Source organism: Chelonoidis abingdonii, unplaced genomic scaffold (assembly GCF_003597395.2).
Source record: "Chelonoidis abingdonii isolate Lonesome George unplaced genomic scaffold, CheloAbing_2.0 scaffold0473, whole genome shotgun sequence".
Classification (NCBI taxonomy): domain Eukaryota; kingdom Metazoa; phylum Chordata; order Testudines; family Testudinidae; genus Chelonoidis; species Chelonoidis abingdonii.
In genome coordinates this window covers 33,704-53,334 of record NW_027424734.1, presented here as the reverse complement: position 1 = coordinate 53,334, position 19,631 = coordinate 33,704, and the positions used below count along the sequence as shown (strand labels likewise).

Sequence of the window (19,631 nt, the reverse complement as noted above, 5' to 3'; positions counted from 1 at the left end):
ATCCCCAGCCCATAGTAGAAAATGTCTAACATAAGGCCATCTCCAAACTTTTCATATATCTAAGATGGTACAATGGTGTCATCGTGATAGAAATATTTGGGTTTGGCTGAAAAAAAACAACAACTTCTTCATTGATGGGGGCAGGGGATTAACTTTTATTAACTATGCGAATTGTTTGAGAAAATTTTGTTGGTTGAAACCCAATTTTCCATTTGCAAACAATTTTAAATGGAAAATCTTGACCCAGATTATTTTTCTCTTAGTCAAAAGTTGGTGCAATGAACTCAGATTTACAATGTTAATAACTTCCCCCACCCATTCACTCATCATCTGTTAATAGTTGAACTTTGGATCATCAGGACTCTTAAATCACAGCCGTTTGACATTTGAGGAGGAAAATTTCTGATGGCAGTAGTAGTGGCCTGTTATCTTCTTCTTGTGGGCCAGTTCCTTACAGGGGGATCCAGCAAACATTTTTGCAAGTATTTTATGGAAGTGTTTAAGCACCTGATTTTTGATTGATTGTTGCATATTGATACTGTTTATAGGTCATTGTCATAAACTAATTAGTAGGGTTAATAGACCAGGAGGTACTTTAACTCTTTTGCCTGTAAAGGGTTTAACAATTTTCAGTAGCCTGGCTGTTACCTGACCAAGGACCAATCAGAGGACAGGATACTTTCAAATCTTTTGAGGGAGGAAATTTTTGCATGTGGTGTTAGTTTTTTGGTGTTGTTCACTCTGGGTTCTGAGAGTGACCAGCGTGCAACCAGGTTTCTCTTCCATCTCCTGAATCCATGGTTTTATGTGCTCAGAGTAGTAAGTATAGGTAGTTAAAGCGAGTTAGGCTTATTTTTTCTTTTATTTGCAAATGTGTATTTGGCTGGAAGGAGTGACTATTTGTATTTTGCTGATAAGGATTTTTAATTTGTACTTTGTATATTAGGCTGGGAGGGTTTCCCAGTGTCTATAGCTGAAAGACCCTGTAAAACCTATTCATTTTTTTTTAACCATTTTTTACCAAAGATTTAAAAAATTTATGTTTTTCTCTCTTTCATTAAGTTTTCTTGTTTAAGAACCTGGATTGTTTTTTTATTTCTGGTGTGATGACCCAGTGGATGGGCCTGGGATTCACCAGGATTGGCAGGGAGAAGGATGGAAGGGGAGAGAAAGGCTATTTCTCTCTGTGTTGGATTTTACTGTCTCTCTTAGGGAGAGTCTGGGAGGGGGGGGGAAAAGACGGTGGAAGGTGCTTTTACTCTTATTTGTTTAAGGTTCAAGGAGTTTGAATTTCACAGTTGATCTTCCAGCGTAACCCGGTGAGGGAAGCCTGGGAGTATGGCAACAGTGCGGGAAAGGGTTTCTTTCTTTGTTGGCACGATTCCGGGGGTCTGGGTCTTGGGGTATCCCCACGCAGTTCTTGGGGGGACCCAGAGTTATCAGGCACTGGAATTCTGTTTGGGGTGGCAGCGCTGCAGGTTCTAAGCTGGTAATTAAGCTTAGAGGAATTCATGCTGGTACCCCATCTTTTGGACGCTCAGGTTCAAAGTGGGGAATTATATCATGACAGTCATGACAAATGCATTTTTATTTAGTTGACAAAGAAAGTTTTATTTATTATTACAGTACTGTAACGCCAATGCGAGATTAGATCCCCCTTGCACTGCGCACTGCACAGCCACAGGGATAGTGTCTGTACCTCAGAGAGTTTGCATTTCTAATAAACAAGGTAGGTGAAGGAATTGTTATCATGCCTGTTTGACAGATAGAGAACTGGGACATAGACACTTTTAATTGTGCTCTATGAAGGACTTGGGTGGAGATTTTAAATGAAAAAGGAAGAATTAAGTACCCAAATACTGTTGAAAACCAATGGAAACTGGGGTGAGACTTTTTTTTAAAATGCCTAAGTGACTTAAGAGCACAAGTTCCATTAACATTTGAAAAATCCCTCCCTGGAACCCTGATTTCCGTGGGCAATTTTGAAAAATCCCTGTCCCAATGCATTGCCCAAGGTTACCCAGAGCTGAAAATTGACCCCTAGTATTCGGAGATCTGTTCCAGTAAATCAAGACCATCTTTCTTCTCCTAGAAAACAATATACTGGGTGTGTCACACTTGTTCATTAAATTTCTGCTGACCCTTAAGACCAACTTCCCTCATTAGCTGAGCATCCTCTGAGCATGGACTCAAAAGAAAGTAATTTAATTTATTTTCCAATAATTAATGCACAATTAACTCATGCTTCAAAGGCCATTTCAACGATGGAAGAACTCACTGTCCCAACAGTGTTCAGCCATCCTGCATCTTATGGCTGATCCTTTCTTTGATGCCATAGCTAACTGTGGGATCTTTGCCATTCTACAGATGTGAATCTGAAGAACAGAGAAGGTTAGATCAACATGTTCGTAAATTGTTGGTTCCTTAGGTTGTGAGAGGATGACTTTAGATACCTTGGGCCTGATTTTTCAGAAGTTTTTGTTTATTGAGTAGAAATCATCAGAAAATGGGAATTTTTCAATGACAGAAATTTATTTCTTCTAAGTTTTCCACAGAAAAGTTTGCCTTTTTGGAAAATATTGAAAATCAATTTCAGTTTTGAAATGCAATCATAGTGCCACATTGCAGTTGCAGTTCAATTGCCTCATACATTCAACACTTGTATAACCCGAGCTCCCTGGTTGGACTACACCTACCACGGTTTCCTGTCATGGACATGGGAGGCAGTTGCATCATGTGAGTCCCCACTTGTGATGCATTATGGGAGGTGTAGTTTGGTTGGTGAGAGCAACCTAAAGAGGACAATGAGGATGTGAGGAAACTGAACCAAACTCCTATGAGGCACTGCCAAAATATTTTCAAGAAGTTGTTTTTTCAAGCATTTGTTGTTGTTGTTGTTGTTTTTTAATGAAAAATTGAAATTTTCCACAGAATATAAGCACTTCTGAAAAAAAAATTGTTTAGTTGAAATGCCAATTTTCTGTCAGAACACATTTTCATGGAAAATCTCTGACCAGCCTGAGTGCTGAGAAGCCACAACACCCATTGATTTCAGATGATTGGGGGGGATAAGTGAGAATGAGAGGAGCAAAGGACTGGTGAACAGAGACAGCACAGGGGGTTAGAAAGAGGACAAGAATTGAGGTGTACTCCAATGGGATAGGCATTTTTTGAATGGGGGAACCCAGAATAGGGATAGAATGGTGGAAAAGTCAACAGAGGGAGGAGCAGAGAGAGACAGAACAGGTTGGATGTGTGTAAAGGTAGTAAAGCCCAGAGACAACGGGTTGGTATATATGTAGACAAGAGAGACATGGCAGTGTATTAATGATTGGTTTTCTCTCCATGCAGTAGCAGAATCAATATGCTTCCAACACAAATCGGGGAGACAGGGATGGTCTTGTGGTCCCAAACACTGCCCCAGCATGGCCAAAAACTTTTGGTAAACTTTTGAGTAAACTTGGGCTGAGATTTCCAAAGGTGACCAAAGAAGCTAGCTACCCATTGATATTCAGATGGAGCTTGGAACCTAGGTTGGGATTTTTGAAAGAGCCTGCCAGAGCTCAGGACCCAAATGTCACTGAAATTCAAGGTGTGTGAGGCAAAGAGAAGAATCTGAACAGAGACCTTCTCGGCTACAGCCCACTTGTCTTAACCCGCAAGCCCGTCCTTCCCAGCAGTATGGCTTGCCGAATTTCACCTAGATATAGGATAACACAAGTTTGCTTGTTCCTAGTGTAGGTATGACATCCATCCGGAGGACTCATCAGTAACCCCCTTCTACAGCAGTCTTTAAACTACGTTCCCTCAGTGCTCCTTCTGGCCAAGCTTTGCCTTCCTCAGGGCACCTTGACCTCCTTGTTCTTCTGAGGCAGTAGATGAGGGGTTTCAGGAGTGGCCCACCACAGTATAGAGCACTGACACCAGCTTGTTGGAGTTGTAAGTGTACATGGCCTTGGGCGCCGGCATAGGTGAGAGGTGGTGGAGTAGACAAGACTACCATGGCAAGTGGGAGCTGCAGGTAGAGAGGCTTTTTGATGCCTACCCTGGGATGAGGGGATTCTGAGCACAGTGAACAGAATATAGATGTACGAGGTGACCACAATTGCACAGGTTGGCAGGCACCATGATGAACCATCAGGGCCAGGATGAAGTCCACCAGCTCGGCCAGAGATGAGTCAGTGCAGGAGACATTCAATAGGGGTGAGATGTCGCAGAAGTAGTGGTTGATGGGTCAAAGCTGCAGAACCAGAGCTGGGCGATGAAGCTCAGCTTGATTGCGGCGGTGATCAAGCCACAAACCCAGCAGCTTGCAGCCAGCTGGGTGCAGAACCTATTGCTCATGATGGATGGGACCGCAAAGGTTTGCATATTGGCTAAGTAACGGGTCATAGGCCATGGCAGCCAAAAGGATGTACTCAGTGCACCAAAGGTCACGAAGAAATACAGCGTGCATGCCATGCCTTGGGAAGAAATGCGCTTATCCTGGGTCACGAATCTGCCCAGTCATCTTTCGGCACAATGACGTCACGTACCAGATCTCCAGGAATGACAGGTTGCCCAGGAAGAAATACATGGGCTTGTGCAGCTGGTGGTTGGCCCGGATGACAAGGATGATGATGATGTTTTCCATCAGCGTTAGGAAATAGGCCAGGAGGAAGACGGAGAAGAGGAGCAGCTGCAGCTCAGCAGAAGTGGGGAATCCTAGCAGGATGAAGTGGCTGACATTGGTTTGGTTTCCTTTATCCATTCCTTATATGCAGTACCTTCCTCCTCCACCTGTGATGAATTTAATCATGATTAGCCAGATTCTGACGAGTCTAGATCCATGACGGTTCATTATTTGCTTAATAGTATCAACTAGCAGCCCAACCCAAGAGCAGGGCCCCTTGTGTGTGTCTCTGTATAGCTATTTTGTATAAGAACAGTCTCTGCAACCAAATATCTTTAGAATCTGAATAGACAAGAAGGACTCATATTGTAGATTCTTCATGCCAGAGACCATCTTTTTGTTCTGTGTTTGTACAATACCTAACACAGTGAGATTTCAATGGAAGTTAGGCACCAATGTGCTTTTGAAAACACCACTAAGCATCTATCTTCTTCTTTAGGTACTTAAAGGTCTTTGAAAAACTGTCCTATAGGACCAAAGTTTCATTGAAAGTCAAACACCCAGACTTAAAGTCACAAATGAATTAAGCACCTAAAGTGCATATTGAGGTGCCTAAATCTTGGTTTGGGTGCCTAAATCCCAGTTTTAGGCTCCACTGCAGTTCACATAACTCCCACTGATCTCTGCAGGTACCTAAATGCACTCAGCACCTAGGTTTTTGCAGTACAAGTTCCCTGGGTGCCTATGTATCTATCTTTGGCCGTGCCCACTGCTGCATCATTCTAGGTCTCCAGATACTCATCTCCCATCAAAGCCCTAAAGCGATTCACAAACCTGGGGAAGACAGGTGTTCAGCTGCCTAACTCCCATGTGGGGCTCTAACCAGTAGGTGTGTTCTCAGAGGCTGCCTATCAAATTGGGCCGCTCAGGCAAAGTCACACAAAATGATATGGTGCAAAGAAGAGAAATCAAGCCTGACTTTCAGCTCAGTGGCTAGAGTACACACCTGGGACATTCCCCCAGTTCATGTCCTCTCCCACCTGGTGCGGGGAAGGGATTTGAACAAGGATCTGCAAGCTCATAGTGAGTGCTATCACCACTGGATGAAGGGTAATCTCTGTGTGACTGCCTCAGTCAAACCGCTTCAATAGGTAGATCCCTGCGTGGATACAAAATGTCTATCCATGGATGCGGACATCTGCAGATATAAACTGGTATCCTCAGAGCTGCAGGGCTCTATCACAAACCGCATCAGCAAAAGCAGAAGCCTGATGGACCACCACATCCAGAAGCCAGTGCCCAGTGCCCAGTGGTGGTAACTCTTGTGGTATGACTGTACCAGCATCAGCCCCGACCCCAGCCTTGCCCACTGCACTAGCGCAACCAGCGACAGCTGCCGGTGAGCCATACCAGAGGAGCTGCTGGCATGGGGTGTTGGCTCCTGGGAGTGGTGGCCCACCAGGCTGCTGCTTTCACTGCTGCAGTTCCCAGTAGAGCCCTGCAGCTTTGCAGATACCGATTTATAGCCACAGATATCCACATCCACGGATAGACATTTTGTATCTGCACAGGGATCTATCAACAGGAGAGACTGAGGGAGCTCTATATCAGAACATTCAAAGACTGGGGATTAGGGAACTTGCCTGAGATGCAGCAGCTTATGCTTCAAATCCCTTTGCCTAACCACTGGGCTAACAGTTATGAAGAAGGTGATTCTTCCCTCATCCTCTGGCTTCTTGCAAAAAATGCCTTAGGCACCTAACTCCAGAGAGGGATCATAGCTGAGAATTGCTAAGCAGAAACAGGTGCTTCCCTGTGGCCTAGATTTAGTCACCTAGCTCAGAGAGAGGGGTGGGACTAGCATACACCCCTCTCATCAGCATCTCCCATTGGCTAGCTTAGGCTCTTCTCTGGCTAGTGCGGTGGCTTTGGGAATCATAACCTAAGACATCTGATTCTCCCCTTTCATTGCATAGGGAGCCTGGGTGCCGACCACAGGCTTTGTGACTTGCAGTGTGTGATTTCCTAGACACTTATCAACGAGGTGTTCATTGTCACAATGTCTAAGCACCTTTGTCAATATACTCCTCAATGACCTTTGCTCTAGGATGGAGGTTCCTAAATCACCTAGGTGGTTTTGAAGACATTCAAGTACCTAAGTCTATAAGACTCCTTTAAAAATCCCAGCATATTCCACAAATTGGAAATAAAATAACCTTTAAGGATGAAGATCAAACAAACTAACAATGTGAATGTAGTTGTGTGTGGTGGAGTTGCAATAAAAAACTAATATTGTTATAGAAACCTAAGGGAGTTAGGCACACAAATCCCATTGTATTGGCATCTAACTCCTATAGGCTCCCTTTATATATATAAACTTTATCTATACAACTCCTTTGGGCTCCTTTGATTATCTATCTATCTATCTATCATCTATCTATCTCTCATCTATCTACTTAGCTAGCTATCTCAGAGGATCCTAAAGGAGTTAGAAAGGCTATATATAACTGATTTTTTTTCTTTCAAAAACAATGGGTGAAAAAAAAGACAAAAGAACAAAAATGGAAAGGAAGGAAAATGCTGGCGATGTTGCTAGGATGCACAGAGACCTCCGCATGCAGCACTCTCAAATTTTCCATTGACGTGCAAAGCAGTGCATGTTCTGACCCTTCCTGCTCCAGAGATTCAAAAATTCATAGTATCTGGAAACTTCCCTACATGACTGCAGATAGCATGCCATCACCCCTGGACACCTTGGTGGGTTCAGAGTGTGTGTGTGTGTGTGTGTGTGTGTGTGTGTGTGTGTGTGTGTGTGTGTGTGTGTGTGTGTGTGTGTGACAGGAGGGGAACATTTCCATCCACTAGGGATTAAACAAAAGTTTCTAGAAAGTTGGGCCAATTTTTCTCAATTTTTGCTGAGGTCCCTCATTTCCAATATTTTACCCGCTCTTTAGATTCCAGCTCAGGCAAGTCACTGGGCCAGACTTCTATGCCTGGAGTGAGTCTGCTCTCCCACCTAAGCAATGTGAGTCATTTGGCTAGGTAGGACAATTGCCATGATAATGGATACCTCCTCCTTTAGACTCCTTTGAAAATTCCAGACGCCCATAAGGACTGCACTTACATTTCAATGAGGTGTCAACATGCAACAAGGTGAGACATTTCTTTCAGTGGAGCTGTATCTAAAACTTGAATCTTTGAATATTTAAAGGAGAGGATTTATTAATAGAATACTTGCATATAGGAAACTGGATGGATGCACCATCCCATGCACTAGTATCTAATCAGTAAGTTAAAGATATCCGTAACCAAGTCCTTATTATAGAAAAGACCAGTGGCAATAAGTAATTCCTAATGAGCTAAAATCATCTCTTCATGGGTCATTATCTCATCCACCACTGAAGACATTTGCAATACCAAGTGCCCCTCATCAATCACAAGTAATCCCTTCCTGGACATCTGGACACATTCTCCACTGGTCAATCAGGTCAGAGAAAAATCTTATGTACATTCCATCGTTTGATCACATGCTAAATTCAATCTAAGTACAGAGTGCCTAGAAATAGAGAAACAAAAACTAGAAGGATGGAGACAAAATACTTTGGGTTTGTGCACAGAATTTCATGGGGTCTTACATACAAAGAGTCATGAGGAGACTGGTTCATTTGCTAACAAACTAATCCCTCATACATCAATCTGCCCAGTCATTTTTTTCTCTTAGATACCACGGTTTAGATAGATAGATAGATAGATAGATAGATAGATAGATAGATAGATAGATCATCTCCACAATCTTTTTTTAAAAAACAAAACACAGCACAACACTTCCTTTCTTATCTTCAGTGCTTCTACTTGTCTAAGATTTGTATCCAATTGTGTGTGAGAAATAGATTGGTGAGCTTCTTTCTTTTTGGTATGGGACCAAGTCTCCACATTACAAACCCCAGTTGCAAAAGTGCAATGAGTAGATTTTGGAATGGGGACCAATGACAACACAACTCATTTTAAACACAATTAATGACTTCTACTATGCACAGTCAGCTACTGCTTATCTTGGCCACCACTAATTTCAATAGATTTACTTCTGATTTACTTTGGGGTAAATGAGAGGCAAATAAGACACAGTAGATTTACACTCCTGATTTACACTTTGATGGCTGAAAGGAGAATCTGGTCATCAACTACTAATTGCTGCTGCTATTAGAAACACTGGATAATATAAAAATTATTCCCTTGGGTTCCTTTAAAGATCGCAAACAAAGCATGACACTCTTCCACTCTTTCTCCATTACATAGATAAGGTGGGGGAGGTAATATCTTTTATTGGACCAACTTCTGTTGGTGAGATACAGACAAGCTTTTGAGCCACACAGATCTCTTCTTCAGGTCTCGGAAAGATATTCCCAGTATCATAGCAAAATGCAACATGGAACAGATTGTTCTGCATAAGTAGTTAACACAGATGGTAAGGGGCCATTCAACATTAGTGGTTTACAGATTGTTGTAATAAGCCATAAATCCAGTGTCTCTGACTTCAATCTTTATTTTTTATCGCCTTGAGAAATAATGTCAATGCTTATTTTTAAGTATTTTTCCAATGTTTATCAGTTTAAATGCTCACAGTTGCACAAAATTATGGATGTTAAGCATTTCTCTATTTTATATTTATCAATTAAACTGTTCACAGTTGCAGAAAATTATGAGTGAGGTCAGACAAAAAGTGTCAGGCAATAATTATTTAATGGCAGAAGACACTGAGATTCAAAAAATGAAAGTTTTATAACCACTGAAACACAAATAGTCGACATCATGTGTCAAAATATACAAAGTAAATATCTTTAAATCACAGTCATAAAATCGCAAGTAACTTTTTTTTTATTACTTTGCTTATCTGTAAAGTTCAATTACTATCAATGGAAATATTTTTTTTTCGTTTTATGTGTGTGTGTGATGAAATCTTTATTTTCCAATATTAAACAATAAAAATCTAATCCTTCCAAGCCTAAATATATATGGACTATTATCTAAAGATATCTTCATTAAGGGCATGTATAGAGATGAACATATATACATTATGTCTCTGACTTTCAAAGGAGTATGAGTGAGTTAAAGAGACAAGGTAGGTTAGGTATTTTCTTTTATTGGACCTGCTTCTGTTAGTAAGAGAGACAAGCTTTTGAACTTACAGGGAGGTCGTCTTCACATCTGGGAAAGATATTCTGAGTGTCACAGCTAAATGCAAAGTGGAACAGATTGTTTGGCATAAGTAGTTAACATATATTTCAAGAGACCAGTCAAGGTGAAGTGGCCTGTGAACACACCTCCAGTCATTGGGGGGAAGTAAGGAGGGACAAGGCAGCTGGAAAGGGGATTAGTGGGTTATAGATTGATGTAATAAGCCATAAATTTAGTGTCACTATTCAGTCTTTTCAAAAGACGAGCCGAGAGCTTAAATTCATAACTAAAAATCATTGGATGAATACACATACTGGATTTACAACAATCTGTAACTCACTAGCAACCACCCCTAGATGGACTTTCCTGCTTCCACTTCCTTCTCCCCCTATGACTGGAGGCGTGTTAATGGGCCACTTCACCTTGAAGGGTCCCTTGAAATACGTATTAACTTCTTATGCCCAACAATCTGTTCCACTTTGAATTTCACAGTGATGTTCAGAGTACCTTTCCCAGACCTGCAAAAGAGCTCTGTGTAAACCCAAAAGCTCTCTTCCCAACAGAAGCTGGTCTAATACAAATATTACCTCACCCATCCTGTCACTCTAATATCCTGTGACCAAGACTGCTACAACAACACTGCATGTAAGTGAACATCAAACTTCCATAGGCTTTCCATGGACTGCAGACCTCTAATTCCCTAGGTCCTTTTGAGAATCTCAGTCTATTTAAAGTTATGTATGGATAAATAGATCCATACATACTTTCAATATAGGGCTAATCCAGATTTACATTTCAGAAACAAAATGGGGAACACTTCAGAAATACCCCTTTTCAATAGAAGGAAAACTTGCCTTAACCTTGTATATTACCAGAGCAAAGTTCAAGCCACTTCTGTGTATGCAGCCCTAATCAAACTTGGAGTAGCTGGATAGCAGAGAAGATATGAAGAGCAGAGTTTAGTTCTGGCTACATGAAATATGCTGGTACAGGTATTTATGTGCCTCTTTATTTACCTTCAGTGTCCTTGAGAACTGATCTGAAAATTACACCTGCATCCTAATGGAAGCAATCACACAAAGAACAAACACATTTTTTCCATGAGTTTTCTCAGTGAGCTCAAGAATAGGGACCACTGAAGGCTTCTGAGATAAGCTAAAAATCAAATAAATAAGATCAGATTTTTCTCAAACGTTTGCAGTGTTACTGTAGCCATGTCCCAGGATATGAGAAAGACAAGGTGAGTAAGGTAATATCTTTTGTTGGACCAACTTCTGTTTGTGAAAGAGACAAGAGCTTGTCTCTTTCGCCTACAGAAGTTGGTCCCATAAAATAGTGTTCTCAAAAGTGGGGTGCGCAAGATGATCCATTGGGGTGTGCAGCAGGAGGAGAGCCGCCGGGGGGGTGGGGGAAGCGCACCTGGAGGAAGGAGGGAAGGAGTGAGCAGGGAAGCTGCCTCCCCCTCCCCCGCAGGCAGGGACACCCGGAATGCAAGGGCTTTAGGGGCTGCAGGGACCTGGGCTAAAGGGGCCCCAGAGTCCTGGCGTGCAGCTCTAAAGTGCCTTTCAGAATGCGGCCCTGAGTCCTCTGGGCCATGGAGGAGCAGGGGCAACTGCACAGCCAGCAGCCAGAGTGAAGCAGCGCTTTGAAGGGGAAAGTGGCACTCCTGTCTGGCTGCGGGCTGTGAGGCTGCCCCTGCTTCTCCTGAGTCCTCCGGCTCATGCTCGCGGGGCCACATTCCAAAAGCGGCTTTAGAGCTGCAGGCCAGGGCCCTGGGGCACCCTTAGCCCAGGGCCCTGCAGCCCCTAAAGCCCCTATGTTCTGGGTGGCCCTGCCTGTGGGGCAGGGTGGCTTCCAGAATCATGGCCATAGGGGTGGCCTGCACAGAGCTGCACTGCACAGAGCAACCTGCACACCCCCTGCACCAAACAAGAGCTGCCCCAGGGAAGTGCTCTGCGCCTCCTGCCTGCTCCAGCCCTGAGCCTCCTCCCACACCCCCACCATGAGTGCCCTCCTGCACTCTAACTGCCTCCCAGACTCCGCACCCCATCCTGAACACCTTCCTTCACCGTAACTCCCTCCCAGACCCCGCACTCCGCCCTGAGTACCTTCCTGCAGTCTAACTCCCTCCCAGACCCCACACCCCCACCCTGAGCCCCTTCCCACACCCTAACTCTAATCCAGACCTTCGAACTGCTGCATCATAAAGTGTTAAACCAAGATTTTCAGAAATAATGAAGCATATTCAATCACATTGCTCTCACTAAAAATATTGTTATTAATAATAATTTTTTGTGAAAGCAAAAAGGGGTTTTGTTCTGTTAATAAATAAAATACAATAAAAATTATTTTTAAAAAATATTGTTTATTTCATCTTTATCTCATCCTTTTTTAATTTTATTTCTGTATGTTTTATAAAGTACCTAATATATTAGTATAGTAGTAAATGTATATAATTTATACATAAATAAACATACTTATATTGGGGGTTGTCATAAGGTATAATTCCCAAATCTGAACCTTAGCGTCCAAAATTTGGGTACCTGCATGAATTCCTCTAAGCTTAATTACCATCTTATTTCCGATATGCTGCCACCAATCAAAACTCTGAGTGTTTGATAAACTCTGGTCTCCCCAAAGCCTTCCCTGGGGACCCCCAAGACCCAGATCCCCTGGATCTTGGCACAGGGAGAGTAAACTCTTTCCCTCACTAGTGCCGCTCCTAGGCTTCCCCTCCCTGGGTTCCCCTAGAAGAACCTGTGCTTCAAACTCCATGAAACACACCGAGCAGATTTTTTCCTCCCCCTTCCCTCTTCCCCTGAGGCAGTACAGATTCACGCTCCGTAAATCTAACACAAAGAGATCCCCCTCCCTTCATTCCTCAGCCTTAACCAGAGGAAAAAATCAATCAGGTCTTAAAAAGAAATCTGTTAATAAAAGAAAGGAAAAAGTAAAGAATTATCTCTGTAACTTCAAGATGTAAATATTACAGGGTCCTATAGCTCACAGACACCAGAAAGAAACTTTGCCCCCAGTACCAATACAAATCAAAAATCCCAACTAACACAAGAAAGTCAACCAGCCAGATCCACAACTGCAAATACGAGTAAAACAAACAAAAAGCCCTAAACCCCCGTTTTTTACTTATTATTTGAACAGAAACTAGAGAGTAAGTAATGTCTGGCCTCCAAGACCCTCCCGAGAGAAGAACACACACAACGGACAAAAGAACAACACACAAAGTTTCCCTCCCACCAGGTTAAAAGTAGTCTTGTCTCCGAGTGTGTCTCTGGCCAGCTGTCTCCGTTCCACCTTAACCCTTACAGGTAGACAGAGACATTAACCCTTACAATCTGTTTATGAGACAGGGTGCAGCTCAAAATGTTTTACTGATAGTGTTCACGAATCAAAAATTGTTGAGACCATTGCTATAAAAGAGATTCCCTCACCCACCTTGTCTCTCCCCTACTCCAGTTTCACAATGCGTACACTAGACTTGATTCTCAAAATTCCATCAGCTATGCAAAAGGGTACAGAGTGGTGGTGTTATCACAGTTTCCATTGTTCTAATTTGCTGCTCAGATAACTTCCAAAGTGTAAGAAGATTTAAGATTACAAAAGTGGACAAAGAGAAGAAAAATAAAAGGAAAAAGTAAGCAAACGAAAACCAAATCAAAACCTAAAAGATGATTTAGACTAAAAAATATAAAAGATGGGCTGTTAAAAATCCAAAATGTACAAAAAGTGAACACAAAAAAATGTCAGCTCACTAAAAATAGAGACAAATGTTGTGTCATATAGGAAATTCTGTAAAAAACTTAAAAAATATCAGAAATGAATTCGATTTGAACAATTTATTTTTGATGAAACTCATTTCTTGTGAAAAAAATATATGAAAAATTTCAGCCAGCTCCTAAGATTCCATTAACAGTTACTCCTGATTTACACAGAGGTGAGTGGAGGAAAAACACCTCCCCCCTTAGTTTCAAAGAAGTACCCTGCCTTAACTCTGAGGTGGCGAAGCGAAGTTCAAACCATTGACGCATAGGAATACCCTGATTATACAGGGTAAGGGAAGAAGGGAACACTGCTTAAAAAGAACAGTGTGACTGGCACACTAAATGCATACTTTGACCGATTTATACGATGCTAACTAGAGATTACACTGCTCATACAGCCAAATGCTTCTCGAAATAAAGTAGCTCAAACACTATAACTATTCTGGTCACGAAACGAAATATGATGCTTAAAACGTTGATTGGCTCTAGTCTAGCTGTTGGGCCCAAAATACAGCAGTGGAATCTCCTCAGGTTGATGTAGGGTTTCCATATTCCATGACCGCAAAGGAATCTGTCACGATTTCCTTCAGGAAGGATGAATCTTGTAGCCTGCAACAACCATCGATGGTGTGATGGCAGCCCTCAAATCATTATTTCACGATTCAGGATGAGTGGAGAACTGTTACATTGATCATCGAAGGATCTGAGCTTAAAGCTGTTTTGTGCATAAAGCAATGTTTGTCCAATCAATTCCAGTTGGTCATAAGCAGTCATAATGAAGAAATCTGTGACAACAGGAAACAACTTTTGCATAAACGATGACCAACTATCAAGGGCAGCTTGTGGCAATTGAAGGCTTGTTAGCTCGTCTTGCTTGTCGCAGAGACTGAGGATACACAAAGTATTGCTGTTCCTCTGCGAAGGGAAGATGTCGTGCAAGAGATTCCCACTACATAAAAAGACTGCCACTCCGACAGTCAGGACCCGGGGGAACAAAGTGTTCAGACGACCACTTGTGAATCAAGGAAGATTTTGTACCACCCTACACACCAAGCTGGTCTGATGAAGAACTTTGTCAAGGCACATTGAAAAACACAAGCAGCTTTCAGGTACCTCCATGGAAAAATTCCAAGGTAAGTGAAGCTAAGATAAGGAAGTGTCTTTGTGGTTCCCATCTATTGCGTGATACTTCTTCGAGAATGAAGCATTTGACCACGCACTGCGTGGCAAGGAAAAGATGGCATGGAAAGCCTCGCATAATGGCAATAAATTTTCCTCGGAAACAACAAGGCAGACAACTACAGTTGTTGGTGAAACCTCCTCAAGGCATACAAAAGCTTGGTTGCAACATGTCACTAAAGATACAATTTTTTGCACTCTCATTTAGATTTTTTTCCACCGAACTGCAGAGCAGTGAGCGACGAGCATGGCAGCGATTTCACCAGGACATTGCAACAATGGAGAAACGCTATCAGGGCAAATGGAGCCCATCAATGCTTGCAGACTATGCTGAACAGTGACAAGATATCTCCATTTAATGAATACAAGAGACAAGCCAAGAAGCGCCGAGTAGCACATGAATAGGACTAAACTATGTACATAATAGTTTTTTGCCTTTTGTTTCATAATAACTTTTATTTATATAACCCTTTTGCTTATTTTTAAAGTGTTACATAAACAGGACAGGTGAAATATTATCATGTAAAGCAACCATAAACACATGAAAAGACCTAGGTTTATAATTTATGACTAAAACTCTACTATCTACATAGACATAAAATGTAAAAACTTAAATATCTTAGAAACAGTAACCAATCAGTTGTTTTAATTGTCATATTTGAATTCTGCACATCAAAATACATAATAAATACCAAATTTTATCTCTGAAGCAGATGACTTCTCAGAAATTGTAGACCAGTGTTATTAGACAGTTAGTGGATAGAAGGAGGGGCAGAAAAATGAATGGCATGGTTAGACAGATGAATAAATAATGATATATGCAGATATACCTATTGCATAGAACTGGAAAGGACCCTGAAAAGTCATTGAGTCCAGCCTGCTGCTTTCACTAGCAGAACCCACTATTGATTTCACCCCACATTTCCAAGGGATCCCCTCAAGGATTGAACTCACAGCTGTGAGTTTAGTAAGCCAATACTCAAACCACTGAACTATCTCTCCCCACTAAAGAATTGATGATGGACTTCATAGACACATTAAGGAGAAGATTTTCAATCCCTCATGGGCATTTAGACACCCAACTTTTATTTAAATGAGTGAGAATAGGCCAATCTAATACCTTCAGTAGCACTGAAATCTCAGCCTACATGCATAGACGGAGGGGTATATATGACAATAGGCAACTAGACAAGCAGAGAGACAGTCCTGCAACTCTACATTTCCCATTGCACTACTGGTTTTGTCCTGTCCTGGTGAGTAAGTTCAATTGCGTATCACTGAGTTGCTCTGCTCCTATAACTGCCACAGTGCTACAATGCATGACACACTCACATCAAAACCCACAGGGGGCATTGAAATTCCATGCCGAAAGATGGCATTTCAAATTGCCCAACTCAGCTCCCATCAAGGCCTATGAAGGCTTTAACACTGAAACACTGTTAGGCCACCACTGAATACCTGCATAAATCCCTTCCTGACGTGGTACAGGGAAGAAAACCTGAGGCTGAATGATCTCCATCATTCCCTCAGGTACCATAGATGAAATATTGTTGCCTATCTGGTCCCAACTGAAGTAACCTGGTTCTGAAATCCACCTGCATCTGCTTAAAGGTCCAGCTGAAATATTCTAACTGGGATTTTCTAAAAAGAGCCCAGGAGGAATAAGGTGGGTGAGGTAATATATTTTATTGGACCAACTTCTGTTGGAGATAGAAACAAGGAGTTGGTCCATTAAAAGCTATTACCTCACTCACCTTTTCTCTCTAATATCCTGAGACTGACATGGCTATAGCAACCGTGCATCCCCAGGAGGAACAGACACTCAACTCTCATTGACTTTCCTACTCTTAGTCCAGTGCCTTATCCTGAAAACCATAATACCTCCATGAAACCTGTCATCTAGACTGATCATAGAGTCTCTCATGTGTTCAGACAGGACTTTTCAATAAATGGAATAATAAGTCCTAATATTAATTAGAGATTGTGATGAAGTGGTGGGGGGTTCTTAAGGATTTGTATGAATATTGTGTACATGCCTCAGTTTTCCTTATATGTTGCATGATTAACTAGGCAGTGGGATAATGATGTTTAATCTTTGCAGAGACCCTTAGAAGATTGGGTCTGACTGTGTTCTAGCTGCCAGAACCCCAGACAATGGCCTCATAATTTGTAATTTAGCAACTGATGGCGAGGGAGAGAGGGACAACTTCTACAAGAAGCCAGCCAGGTATGACACGTTGGAGAAGAAAAAGAGAGAGAGAGAAAGAGAGAGAGAGAGGTGGAGGCCAGGTGACAAGTTTTGCCTGGGAAACTGAACAAAGGATGGAGGGACAACTGGACATGACTGGGAGCAGGCTGTTGAAAGTGAATCCATCATCTGTTTTGGGGGCTGTAAGGGGGAGGCAGGGGGCTCTGGGTCTACCCAAGATGGGTTTTACTGTAACTTTCTGGTTTTTGTGCTAACAAAGAACTTTCCTGCACTGTTTTCCAGAGAACTAATAAACCTTATGTTTTAGAGCCCTGGCTGGGAGTCACTGCTGACTGCGGAAGTTGGGGTGCATGGCCCCTTTGGGGGGTGGAAGGCTTCCCCAATTGTCCTATCCAGTTGGATTGCCTGCGGGGAGCCCACAGTATGGAACAGGGGTGCTGAACACTCCGAGGTCTGTCCCAGGAGGCACTGAAGCCAAGGAGGCTTACCCTACTGAAAGTGCACCATGTGGGGCTGTCACACTGAAGAGGGTACTGACTGAAACTGATTGAAAGTTGTTCCAGAGCACCAAACCTGTGCACCCATGACAAAGATTAACATTTTTTTAAAAAATAATAATTTACTTAATATATGTATATATGGTTACAGCTTGCCATTTGCTTGTACGTATTCATGTTTCACAAAATAATTCCCATGGGTAATTTGTGGTCTGTAGACAATGTGAAAATTTTATATTGACGTACGAGATATCATTGATAGTACAGGCCACATGATGTTGCTTGCTACAACTGGTTGAAAAATGCCAATTATTTTTCACTGGAAATCTTTTTTAATACTTTCCAGTGAAATTTTGGTGGACTTTGCTCAAGAAGAAAGACCAAAATCAGGAAATGTTCAATTTTCTAAAATTATTTGCAGTAAAATAACTTATCTGGTAAAATTTTCAGGAAAACCTTATTTTTAATTGAAAAACTAGTTTTTTATATTACATTTTTTTTCCAATCTCACATTTTTTGGTTGAAAAAACAGAACATTTAGACAAAAATACAAAAAAAACCCTTTGTTTTGTTATTTATCATTAATCATGTTTATTATGGTAGCATCCACGGATCAACCAAGATCAGGACCCCGTTGTGTTCAGTTCTGCATAAACACAGATTAGCAGACAGTCCCTCGTAATCTAAAGAACACACAAGCAAATCAATCAATAGGATGGCAGCAAACGTCATGTGAGTGCCTCCATTTCTTTCTCCCTTGAGTGAGTTTAATTAGGAGAGTATTAGGGAAATGGAAAGACAAGGGTAGGGAGAAAGAACACATGGACAGAACAGGGAAAATGTCTGGGAGGAAAATATGAGGGGCAGGTGCAGAATGAAGTTGAGGTTAAGAGACTGTGAGATGGTGGGAAGAGAAGAGGGTGTTGGAACAAACTATTTCAGAATTGTAGGTTAGGGACGTGGGAACAATGCATGGGTTGCTGTGTCCCCAGAGAACACAAGGGCTTGATGGTGCTACTGCATGCTCAAGTTGAAGTTCTGCTCATATTGATAGGCTTTAATAGATTCTGAGATTTTAAGGCCAGAAGGGCCCATCATGATCATATAGTCTGACCTGTGACATAACACAGACTAGAGGTTTTCACTCAGTGATCCCTGTGTCAAGTTCAATTTTGTTTTGTTTCCATTTTCTTCCTTTCCGCGCCCTCCATTTCTAACTAAGTGTACTGATGTTTCTGTAGCTGAACTCCTTTGCTGTTTAAAGTCTTCTTCAGGGCCTCTTTGACCTCCTTGTTCCTCAGACAGTAGATGATGGGGTTGAAAAGTGGGACAACAATGGCATAGAGAGCAGAAACAATTTTGTTGGTGTTGTGGGATGGAAGGCCCTGGGGCCGAATGTAGATGAAAATGCTGGCAGCATAGAAGATAACAACCACACTGAGGTGTGACGTGCAAGTGGAGAATGCTTTCTGATGGCCCTGTGTGGAAGGGATGTGGAGAATGGTGGAGATGATATAAGCATAGGAAAGGATTATTACAGAGAGGGGAATCAGCAAGATAAACAGGTCAGCAACAAAATCTGCCAGTGCTGCCTGGATCATGTCTGTGCAGGTTAAGTTCAAGAGGGGGGACACGTCACAGAAGAAATGGTTGATGACATTGGGACCACAGTACATCAGTTGAGATATAAGAAACACCTTCCATGCAAAGATGAAGAAGCCGCAGAGCCAGGACCCAGCTGCCAGGTGGATACATAAATCCTGGCTCACAATGGCTGGGTAATGAACTGGGTTGCAGATGGCAACATACCGGTCATAGGCCATGACGGCTAGAAGAATGCACTCAGTGTTCCCCAAGCCGAGGAAGAAATAGAGCTGTGTCAAACAGCCTATGAAGGAAATGCGTTTGCTCCCTGACACGAAGTTGACCATAGTCTTCGGCATGGTGACTGTAACGTACAAGATTTCCAGGAAGGACAGGCTACTTAGGAAGAAGTACGTGGGGCAGTGGAGGTGACAGTTCACCCGGATCATCATGATGATCATGATGACATTTTCCAGCACTACTAAGATGTAGGCAATGAGAAAGCTCATGAGGAAGAGGAGCTGCAGATGAGGAGCTACGGGGAACCCTAGGAGAATGAATTCTGTGTCACTGGTTTGATTTCTCATCTCCATGTC

At 42.2% G+C, this 19,631-nt stretch overlaps 1 protein-coding gene and 1 pseudogene across 1 annotated transcript; both read right to left on the bottom strand.

Annotated features, from left to right (window-relative positions):
- Window positions 1-3,766: 3,766 nt before the first annotated feature.
- On the bottom strand, window positions 3,767-4,750 carry LOC142046024 (olfactory receptor 6Y1-like; annotated as a pseudogene).
- A 13,918-nt stretch (window positions 4,751-18,668) lies between these two features.
- On the bottom strand, window positions 18,669-19,631 carry LOC116822012 (olfactory receptor 6A2-like). Its single transcript, XM_032775569.2, has one exon. The coding sequence runs from the start codon at window positions 19,626-19,628 to the stop codon at window positions 18,669-18,671; it is 960 nt and encodes a 319-aa protein (XP_032631460.2). The 5' UTR covers window positions 19,629-19,631.

What these genes read in the sequence shown, in the direction of transcription:
- LOC116822012 (XM_032775569.2), bottom strand. Translation starts at nt 19,628, where the DNA reads ATGGAGATGAGAAATCAAACCAGTGACACAGAATTCATTCTCCTAGGG.